General features: G+C 41.8%; 1 protein-coding gene across 1 annotated transcript; it reads left to right on the top strand.

Moving 5' to 3' along the window:
* Positions 1-1,246: 1,246 nt before the first annotated feature.
* On the top strand, positions 1,247-10,481 carry zmp:0000000662 (RING finger protein 145). Its single transcript, XM_035168159.2, has 11 exons — positions 1,247-1,492; positions 2,328-2,616; positions 3,302-3,410; positions 3,808-3,899; positions 4,124-4,365; positions 4,792-4,970; positions 5,047-5,187; positions 5,800-5,982; positions 6,077-6,224; positions 6,744-7,100; positions 8,659-10,481. The coding sequence occupies exons 2-11, from the start codon at positions 2,448-2,450 to the stop codon at positions 9,379-9,381; spliced, it is 2,343 nt and encodes a 780-aa protein (XP_035024050.2). The 5' UTR covers positions 1,247-1,492; positions 2,328-2,447; the 3' UTR covers positions 9,382-10,481.
* The last annotated feature ends 877 nt before the right edge of the window (positions 10,482-11,358 follow it).

Below are 11,358 nucleotides of genomic sequence, written 5' to 3'. Positions count from 1 at the left end.
GATTATATACATACACACAAGTATTTTCTAACAAAGGTTTTTATATTTTCTGTGCAGAGTTTATTATTAGTTTTAATTGGTTGTTTCCTCTTAATTTGACATTTTATTGCTGATTTCTGGGGATTTTTTTGTGTTTTTTTCCTCCTGAAAATAAACAAAATAAAAGTTAAACATGTATAAACATCCCTGCTACCAGTTTATACCAGTGACTCAAATTGTAAAGCACCACAGTTTCTTCACAGGCCTTTAAAAAAAAAATGTTTTACTCACTCTTTAGCAAGTATGTGTCAGACAAACATCTGTTTCCCTTTGGATTTGGACATAATCTCGTATTTTTCATGGTCCATGATTCCTCCACCTCCTGAAACTCGGCCAACATCATCTCCAGACTGTTATGTTTTCAAATCACGAGCTCCAGCTCTCCCTGGTTCAGAGATTTCTTCAGAGGAACAAATTTCCTGATAAAAAACATTATATTTAAAACAGCTGAGACAACATAAACTGTTGAAATAACAAAATGTGTGTTGTCGTTCTCCGGTCCTCCACGTTGTCTGAAGACAAGCAGAGACTTACGACAGCAGGAGTGTGACCTTCAAACAGATGTTTGTGTTAAGAGTCAACAGCAGAACACTCAGAGTGAACAGATCATCAGATCTTTGCTGACTTGCATGTTTCATGTTGTCAGCAAAACCATAACATCTGTGTTGCATTAAACTTTTACCGTCATGAAACAAACTGAGCTTTGACTCACCGTCTGGTGAATTTGTTCATGTTGCAACTCGGCACAGAGGAAAACGAGGAGTCACACTGAAAGCTGTATATCACTTGAAGGATTTATAGATATGATCCTAACACAGAAAGTACGATTAGAGCAAAAAGATAAACATGATTCTGTATAAAAACTATGTATTTTCTCTCTTTCCTATAGATTTAATAATCTATTATTATGAATTATCTATCTATCTATCTATCTATCTATCTATCTATCTATCTATCTATCTATCTATCTATCTAAATAATACAATAAATACAATAATAAACATTTATAAACAAAATTATCATTTATTAATTGTTATTATTATTACTATTATTATTATTATATTATTATTAGAAGTAGTAGTATTAGAATTTGTAGTAGTAGTAGTAGTAGTAGTAGTAGTAGTACCTTTTATAAAGTCGACATTATTACAACCTTTATTTTGAAAAAGAGGATAGCCGAAGCTGATTGGTTCATTTGGACATGACGTGTACCGGAAGTGTCCAGAGGAATCATAACACCACATCAGAAGTCGCTCTATTCTTCCTCTTATCGTTTAATTTCCGCTGTTTAACGTCACTTTTCCGATGGCAGCAGGTTTAAACTTTCTCCGAAAAGCGGCATTTGTATAAACCTTCAACATTCTACGAGCAGCGACATGAAAACAGGAGGCTGTTCGCCGGAGGAGCTAACAGGAAGCAGCCAGGAGCTAGCGAGCGGCTGTTCGGCTGCGGAGTAAGTGAAACTGTGCACGACGTGTACGTGGAAAGCTTTGTGAATGTGGTGTATTAGTGCGCAGTCCACGTCCTACACTCCTCCAGCTTCTGTTTAACGTTACAATGTGACACTAACGCGAGAAGTCAGCGCTAAACCACGGCCTGGTAGCCCACACAGGAGTCTATGGGTCCTGGTAGTCCACACAGGGGTCTATGGGTCCTAGTAGTCCACACAGGGGTCATGGTAGCCCACACAGGAGTCTATGGGTCCTGGTAGTCCACACAGGGGTCCTGGTAGGCCACACAGGAGTTCTGGTAGCCCACACAGGAGTCTATGGGTCCTGGTAGTCCATACAGGAGTCCTGGTAGTCCACACAGGAGTCTATGGGTCCTGGTAGTCCACACAGGGGTCATGGTAGCCCACACAGGAGTCTATGGGTCCTGGTAGTCCACACAGGGGTCCTGGTAGCCCACACAGGAGTCTATAGTCCTGGTAGTCCACACAGGGGTCCTGGTAGCTCCTACAGGAGTCCTGGTAGCCCACACAGGAGTCATGATAGCCCACACAGGAGTCCTGGTAGTCCACACAGGGGTCCTGGTAGCCCACACAGGAGTCTATGGGTCCTGGTAGTCCACACAGGAGTCCTGGTAGCCCACACAGGAGTCTTGTTAAATAAGTCCTGGTAGCTCCTACAGGAGTCCTACAGGAGCCCAGGTAGCTGACACAGGAGTCCTGTTAGCCCATACATAAGTCGTATTAAATCACTCATAAGTCATGTTAGCCCATACAGGAGGCCTGCAGTGCAATGCGAGAAGCCTTAACTGTGTTTCTTGTCTGATTGTGTGTCTTTCAGATGACAAGAAGACGAGCCTAATAGCGATGAGGCAGCTGGAAACGTGTCCTGTGCAACTAGCCGACAGCATGTGACACAGAAACTCTGCTCAACCCACAAAATCAGTTGGTGTCAATCAAAATGCCTCGTCTGGACGAGCTGGCCAACGTTGTCCTCAGGGTGCCGAGCATCCTGCTGCTGGACCTGCTGTACAGATGTGACATTGAAGGTTTGACAGAGCATCTCAGGGCCAAAAATGAAGACATGCTCTTCAAGTACAAATATGTCATCTGGAACATGTACTACCTGGGTACGTATTCATGTGATCTCCTACGATACGACTCTCAGAAACAAAACTGATAGATTGGAAATGAGGGAAATGAAAATAGTCTCTTCAGGAATAACAAAGTAAAAGCAAGTTTAATGAAGTCAGTGAAAAGTCGAACAAAAGCTCATGAATCTTGTCGTCTTGTCAAATTGACGTCTTCATCTGCACTTTCTACCTGTGTGCGTTCATCCTGTTTCTTTCATCAGTAAAAAACAACAAATACATTTTAGTTTCATAAGTCTATAGAGTTTTGTTCCAGAGCTCTGCTGGTTTCTTTGTGTGGTCAGCTCTTTCTCCCTTATGAGGGTTACGAGGGGTTAACACTCTGCGGTGACTCCTCTGAGATTACAGTCATGAAGTCTGCATCCTAGAGAGCATTCTTGATTCGCTTTGCAGTCATTAAGAGGTTTTTTTCACCCTGCAAATGAATTAGTCTGGTGTGCTGCTAACCCACATTCAAAGAGCCATCAACCTCAGAACACAGTCTGGGTTTCACTGGAGAGATTGTCTTACCTAATAGTATTTGATAGTCTGTCTGCAGTTCTTAAATTACAGTGACATGTTTAGATGTTGTGTTGTTCAAAGCTGCAAAATACAGCAGATTTGGTGACAACGGTTCCAGCTTGTTTGCATCACAGAAAAACGAATGTTCTCCTCTATCTTCCAGGTCATGTGATTAACGTGGTGGTGTTGGTTCTGCCATTGAGACACATTGTGACTCTCTACCTCCACATCCTGGCTGTGCTCCTCCTCTACATGGGGCATCAGATTTCCAAGTGAGATGTCCTCCTACTATTACTACAGATACTACACTTCCTGGATTTATTGCACCAGGATCATTTTTCTGTCTTTCCTTCACTGTCTTGTCCAGTAACGTGAGATAAGAATAATTCAGGCTTGATATTATGACAGCAGACTAAACCTGTTGTCTATATATCTAATGTCATTAGATATATTTCACATATAGTGATTCCTCATTTTGCTGTGCACAGAACTTACAGTCTGAGCAAGTAGTAACTCCAAAAAAGACACAAACAGTGTGTGCAGTGTAGGATCACACCTCAGGCAGTTGTGCGTCGCTGTGTGTTACTATGATCACATGAATACTGCTAACACAAACAATGTACATTGTGCATTTACCTAAAAACGTGATTCTTTTTGTTTGTTTAACAGGGATTATGTTCGTGAAGAGCTACACTACGGGTTTGAAGGAGCAGTGTACCTTGATTCTCTGGTCTTCAACAGATTTGTCTCTGCAATGACCAGTGAGTCCTAAAATCAAACCAGTATCAAAAGTCATCGCATTTATACTATTTTTGTTTTTGTACAATAAATATGCTGTGATTTAGTCCCTTCACACACAGTCCCAGATCCACAGAGCTCAAAGATACCATCTGCAGTTGTGATCCCACCATCATGTGGTTCAGGATGGGTGTAGTTAGTCGGCTGAGCTTTACGATTGTAGTAACGTTATTTTCTTTCTGCTCAGGTCAGATTATTCTCGGCACGCTGTGTGCCTTCCTGATGAAGACCAGAAAGGTGTGGCTGTTCTCAGCCCACATGCTGCCCCTGCTGGCCAGACTCTGCTCTGCCCCTCATGCCACGCTGCTAACGGTCAACACGTTCGCGATGGGACTGACCGGATCTGGGATCGCCATGTTCCTCCTCTCGAACCTGTTCGTGCCATACCGCCTCGCAAGGGCTGTCTATTCAGAGCTGCTTCAGGTGGAGGTATGCACGTCTTCTGAAACCGGAAATGTTGCAGTGATGTGTGTTTGGAGGTTGTAGATGACAAAACAATACAAAACAAAAGTGTGTTTTTTCTTATTTCTTGTATATTTTTACTGTGGTAGTGAATTTACCAACACATTTACTTATTTAAACATATCACCTTCCCTCTAACTGCACTTGTGGAAATCTCTGCTCGTACATACAGTATTGAAATAAATAAAAACTCAGTTTAAGTGCATGTATTTTGTATTTTGTAACTTTACAAATCTTAATTAATCACATTTAGATTCCATGTATTTTGTTTTCTATTAGTTGTATGTGTATTACTACTGTGTACTCACTTCTCTTGCTTCTGTTCAGCAGTGATGGTGTTTGTTTGTCCTGTGTTTACTCTTCTAATCACACCACTGCTCTCCTGTCTCTCAGGTGATTGAACTGTACAGACTCCTGGCTGTGGGAATCTCTCTGTGGAACCAGTTTGCCGTCCCAGTCCTCTTCAGCGTCTTCTGGTTTGTTCTGTTCATCGTTCAGCTCTGCTCCGACGCCATGTCAGGCAACGCGGCCTCGGCAGCCAATCAGGGGATCATGTTCGTCCTGCTCACGAGGTTTGTTGTGATTGTGTGGATTGTACAGTGCATATTATTCCTCTGTGACTGTGTTAAAGTACTGATGTGTTTGCAGTGTGTCTGAATGTTGTGCCACGCCGTACTCTCTCGTGGGTCTGACCTTCGTGGTGTCATATCTGGCTCTCGGGCTGCTCAACCTATGCAAGTTGTACCTGGGAGGTTACATAGCAGTTCAGAATGAGAACGTCATGCACAGGTCAGATGTTTTCACTCTTATACTTTCACCAGTTCACTTCTTTTGGTTCGTGTTCTCTCATTAGAGTTCGTCTGTGGAGGTGAATTATTTATTTGTGTATTTTGCAAAAACATCTGAAATGAAAAGCATCACAGGGACCATGCATACCTGTGTACTTGTTCTATATTTGTATTTACTTTATAAACACTATATATACTATAGTTTTTCTCTCTCTCACTTTTCCTCTTTTCCTCTTTCCCTCTCTTTCTCTCTCTTTTCCTATTTCATTGTTCCCTTTCTCTCACTTTCTCTTTCTCTCTTTCTTTCTGTCACTTTCTCTTTCTCTCTCTTTATATCTCTTTCTCTTTCTTTCTCTCTCTTTCTTTCTCTTGCTCTCTCTATCACTTTCTCTCCCCTCTTCCCCTTTTTTTCTCTTTCTATCACTTTCTCTCCCCTCTTCCTTTTTCTCTCTCTCTCTCTCTCCAGTCTAGCTTTCCCTCCCTCTTTTTATCTCTGTCTTTCTCTCTCTCCCCCTCCCTCATTCTTTCCGTCTACAGCTATAACTGAAAGCTGAAAGTGTTGTGATTCTGTCTTTCTTTACTTAACCTCCGTTCTTTGTCCTCTGGTCATCAGAGGTGTGACGGAGGGCGTCACTCTGCTCCTGCTCGCCCTGCAGACAGGTCTGTTGGACATGCAGGCCCTGCAGCGCACCTTCCTCCTCAGCATCATCCTCTTCATCGTGGGGACTTCAACCCTACAGTCGATGATCGAAATTACAGATCCGGTCATTCTGGCTCTGGCTGCGTCCCGCAACAGGTAATGGCAACAAGGAGGAATTTCATTTTCTTTTTAAATGTATTTTTATTGCATTACTCTCATCGGTGTGTTTTTCATTCACTTCTCTGTCTAGGAGTCTGTGGAAACACTTCCGCGGCCTCAGCATGTGTCTGCTGCTGCTGGTTTTCCCGGTGTTCATGGCGTTTAAAATCGCCCAGTTCTTCCACATGGACTTCTGGCTCCTGATACTAGTGTCCAGCTGCATGCTGACTTCCCTTCAGGTAGGACGAGGGACTGCCTCCTGACTTTGGTGCCCCCCACTGGTCATATCAAAAAAGACTGATGCAGCTTCAGGTCTTCCTGCATAGTCTTCATCGGTCTTCATCAATGTTGTCCCATATTTTTTCACACACAGACAATTGTGCCACAGGAGTCATGTGAATGAGGTTGTAGTCACATTAAATATTCCTCATACTTTTCCTGGGGTCCACATTGAAATAAAATACATATAATCATCAGGGTTAACAACACATACAGTGAACAACTTAAACAGTGGAAGCAATAAAATCACCAAAATAATATATATACACAATGATATTACAACAATTAAATTGACTGACTGGTAAAGGAAACATTAATTACAACATCTGTTCATTTAAACTTTCATATTGATGTGTGTAACATGACCCCTCCTCATCTGCCTCATTTAGAAAACGTGCATAAAAATGAATAAGCCTCATCTGAACTAATCTGAACTTTGATCTGAATCCATCCTGATAAGTTGTATTGTATTTGTCCAGGTTACAGGCACCCTGCTGATCTACTCCCTCTTCATGGTGGAGCTGTTTCGCAGCGACCCGATTGAGAGCCTGGACGAAGTGATCTACTGGGTGAACGCCGTCAGCCGGGTGCTGGAGTTTGTGGTGGCGCTCTGCGTGGTGGCTTACGGCACCTGGGAGTCGCTGTTTGGGGAGTGGAGCTGGATGGGCGCCTCTGTCATCATCATCCACTCATACTTCAACGTTTGGCTCAGGGGTCAGTCCGGCTGGAGGAGCTTCCTGCTCAGACAGGAAGCAGCCAAGAAGATCAACTCCCTCCCCAGGGCGACGGCTCAGCAGCTGCAGCAACACAACGACGTCTGCTCCATCTGCTTCCAGGTCAGTCACACTGTCATGGCCGGGTCACTGGAGGGAGAGAATTCAAAGCCAGAATATTTTACTTAACTTTAAATCTCACTGTACTTCTTGTGAAAACCTTCATGAACTGGCATCTAGTTTTTATTTGCACATAAATGACACAACAGTGTTAAGACACACAACAGAAGTAAAACAGATGATTAAGTGTTTTCTTACTGTTGGTTATAATCTTAAAATTGTTGCTCAAAGCTCTACCAGGTATTTTCTTAATGACTGACTTTCAAACGTATGGATTCTATCGGAAATAGAAATCTGTTATTTATTTATTTGCTCAGTTTCTGTCTTACTTCCTGTTTCTCGATCATGATTACAAAGAGCTGTAATGTGACACAAAGCAGAGTTAGACGTGTAAATCAAAACCACCGTTTGGACCTGCCTACATTTTCAGCTTTTGCTCATCAAAAATCTCGGGACCAATTAGATTTGAATGAGAGTTCAGGCAAGGCTGTCGTAACTGTCAAAGAGATGCGACTAAACAGGCCCACAGTCTGTATGTGGCTCACATGACACACAGCGCTGCGTAGATGTACAGCTTAACACTTCCTGTACCCTTTTGAAGGTTGTGGTTCCAGTATTTCCTGTTAAGCTCCACCTCTTCTCGACACAGTGCAGGAAGGAATCCTCAGCCTGAAAGTCTGTTTTTTGTGAAAGTCGACTGATCTCATCTTTTCTGCTCGAGGACTTGTTTTCTGTCCAGGACACAAAGTCCAGAACATAAACTTGCAGACATTTTTATAACTAAACAGGAACTAATGTAACAAGGAACAGGTACAGATAAAAAGTTTGCTCCACCATTTCCTGGTTCAAGAACTTTTCCATTGTCCTTTAAAAAAAAAAAAAAAAGATAAGATAAGACTTTGATCCCTGAGGGATGTGATTTGTGTTACAGCAGCACAGAGACAGACTGAGAGGTAAGAAAGCAAATATACAAATGATGAATAATGACAAAATAAAAGAGATTGTGATGTTAAAAAAGCCAATTCACAATTAATAAATGTGTGTTAATATTTGTGCAAAAGCTAAATAGGACAGAGAGAATTCTACAAGGACACAAAATATAAAATAACATTAAAGATAAATGAGAACTTGACATAATAACATATTCATATTTCACAATAAACTACGAACATTTCCAGAACATTTAGACGAGGGGTGATAACCAGGAAGCAGGTCATGACGTATAACTTCAGATACGGAAAGCACAGTGTTTTTGATTACATCACTTTGACATTGGCAAAAGCTCAGGTGACATCTTCTGCGTCTTCTACGTGTATGGTAACTTGTTTTCATCCTCAGATATTTATATTCTTCCAGTTTTGTATCTCTCATGTGTTAAAAACATAAACATGTGCACACGGCCTTTGACACCATTGACTTCAGAAACCCTGATTACATGTTACTCCTTCTTTTACGACTTCTTTTATAACCTTCTGGTAACACGTAATCACAGTGTCCGTGTGCAGCATTAAGCCAATACTCTCCAGGTATTGTTATCAAGTCCCTTTGTCTCTTTTCACAGGAAATGAGCTCTGGTGTGATCACATACTGTCGACATTTCTTTCACGGCAACTGCCTCCGCAAGTGGCTGTACGTGCAGGAGACCTGTCCCATGTGCCACCAAACGGTCAGACCCACCCCGCCAGGTCAGAGCGAGGCTTCGGGTGACGCTGCGGCCGAGAGAGACGCAGGTCCAGATCTGTTTGCACGACATGAGTTTCAAAACCCAGACAACAACGTGCCGCAAGAGACTCACAGTGACGACGCAACTCCTGATCCCGCCGAGCAGCAGGAGGAGAGGGAAAGGTCAGAGGGTGGAGCTTGTGACACAGAAGATAAAGATCAACCGGTTGAATTACAAAGAGAGGCCGCTCAAGGTCTTCGGTTCAGCTCCAATGGAGACTTTGTTGGATTTGTCAACCCATCGTCCAGCTGGTCTTCAGCGGAGCCTTCTAGTTCCCATGTGCACCAAGGGGAAACCTCTCCTCCCGACATGCACGGCGCAGGTGAGGAGAATGTGACGGACTCACCACTGCTGTCGACTCCTAATGACATGAATGCAATGGAGGAGCAATGTGACTCTAACGGAGCAGGACTTGGAGACGGTGCTAGTTTTTGTCTTAGAGGGACACAAAATGGCAGTGGTAGTCATGACGGCTGTGATGGGACACATCCATTGTGTAAAGACCTCGATTTACCAGAATTAAACAATGCTGATAAAGAATCGAGAGGCCGTCCCACGTAATACGAGCCTTGTTCTTTTGTGAAACCTCCCGTGAAGACTCAGAACTCTGCATTGATGATCCTCACGGTCGTCAAGGATAACGGTACACATTCAGATCCTGAGAGGCTGAACCTGTCCCACACATCCCGCGGCTGTCCTCCGCCGGACGCCACCTTCTCTTTGCACAAGCACAGATCTCAGTGACTGACTGCCCTGCATCAGTGCCTTGAAGGGTCTCAGAGTGGGAAATGGTGACCCTCTATCACGGGGAATAAAACACATTTGCCTTCTCTCTGTGAACCAATAGAAAATGAATCTGTATCTTGTACCAGACAGTGTAATGAATGTGCTTCAGTTTAGTCCATAACGTGCATCTGGATTTAATAGGGAGACGAAATTAGGTGAAATTAATACCCTTGTTGTACAATTGTAAAAAAAAAATATATAAATAATTATTAGAAATCATGTTTAACTATAAAGCAATTACCTTGCAACAATATTTGAGCAGGTTACAAGGAAAAACTTGACTTAAATTGAATTTTATTTATTTTTATTTAATTTTCTAATGTAAAGCATTTCTTGTGCAAGCAATGTGGCAAAAAGGAAAAAGCTCCAGCAGTTCAGCAGAATCAGCCTGTTGTGATGCAACAGTCTCTGTCTCCCAGTATTAAATCACAGCTGTGAACATGTACTTTTCTTTTTGTTTTACTGTAGGCTCTGTGTTAAAAATCCTGACTGGTTCACAGTGAGGCTGACATGAATATTATGTCTGTAGCTTCCAGCGAGGACAGCGCTGGCTGGTTTGTGGATTTGGAGATGATACGGTGTTTGACAACACGGTGTAATTTCATAATCATCTTTTATTAAGTGTCATAATCATAAAATGCTATTCATGCTCATGGTTGTTGAAGGACATATTTTAAAAACAAGTCCCTGGCAGAGCACCTTGTTAAAAACTTGTATTTTTGTTGATAACTCAAACTTTTATTTGAAACCAAACACAGTTAATTGTTTTCTTTTAAAACTTACATTTTTGTAGAAGAAATGGTGTAAAAAATTGAAGTCTTGGTTTTTGTTATACTTCATCAAACATAACAAATTAAACTTTTTAATAACCTGGAGACTGAATGTGACTCATGTTCCTCTCGTGTTCAGTATTCATCTACTGAGATTTTACGCAGCTCCAGGTTTGCGGTGCAGTGACTTTAATGAGATATTCATTTAGAAGTGTAAACTCAATATCAGCTGAAATTGCAGGTGTGAACATATATAGTGATATTATTGTATAAGAAATATGGTAAGAGGTTAAATTGAAGCGCTGAAAGAAGAAGAGTCAAGAAGTCAAGTGTTTAAAATGTTAAAGTCAAAAATAATAGAGAAGCTCAGCTAAGATCGATCCATAACATTGATCCACTTTTTGGGTTTGGCAGAATGTGGCCAGCATCAGACTCCAATGGGAACTGGTCCCGCTCCTGCATGTGCAATTTATATTATTGTAAATATGAAACACAAGTGTTGAGGGTTAACAGGATGTCGCACCTTGTTTATCCCTAAGAGACAAAGTGTGGCCTACACAGATAAACATTTGATTGATTAACTTAAGATAAGATAAAACTTTATTGATCCACACACAGGAGGAATTCAGTTGTTACAGAAGCAGGCGGATCAGACTGACAAGAGAATACAAAATATAAAAGAAAGGCAATGTAATAAATCAATTTAATAAAAAGTATGTTTGACTACGACAGAAGTAGAGAATATTTTGTGTTCACGTTGAACATGATGACACATTTCTAATGTGACACATATTTAGAAAATGAATCACATCTGAATTAGAGCCGTTAACAATTAAAATCTGACGTGTCCTGACAGGCCTGTTTGTGTGGGTGTGTGTGGGTGTGTGTGAGTGTGTGTGTGTGTATATGCATGTATGTGTGTGTGTGTCTCTCTCTCTCTCTTTGTATATATGTGTGAGTGTGTCTCTGTGTGTATATGTAT

The sequence above is a fragment of the Hippoglossus stenolepis genome, chromosome 10, assembly GCF_022539355.2.
Source record: "Hippoglossus stenolepis isolate QCI-W04-F060 chromosome 10, HSTE1.2, whole genome shotgun sequence".
Lineage (NCBI taxonomy): Eukaryota > Metazoa > Chordata > Actinopteri > Pleuronectiformes > Pleuronectidae > Hippoglossus > Hippoglossus stenolepis.
This window is presented reverse-complemented; position numbering and strand designations above follow the sequence as displayed.

Bases quoted from the DNA above. Each gene is read 5' to 3' on its own strand.
- zmp:0000000662 (XM_035168159.2), top strand. From the start codon at position 2,448: ATGCCTCGTCTGGACGAGCTGGCCAACGTTGTCCTCAGGGTGCCGAGC. The intron at 3,900-4,123 runs GTGAGTCCTAAA...CTTTCTGCTCAG, and splicing joins ATTTGTCTCTGCAATGACCA to GTCAGATTATTCTCGGCACG. The intron at 5,983-6,076 runs GTAATGGCAACA...TTCTCTGTCTAG, and splicing joins CTGGCTGCGTCCCGCAACAG to GAGTCTGTGGAAACACTTCC.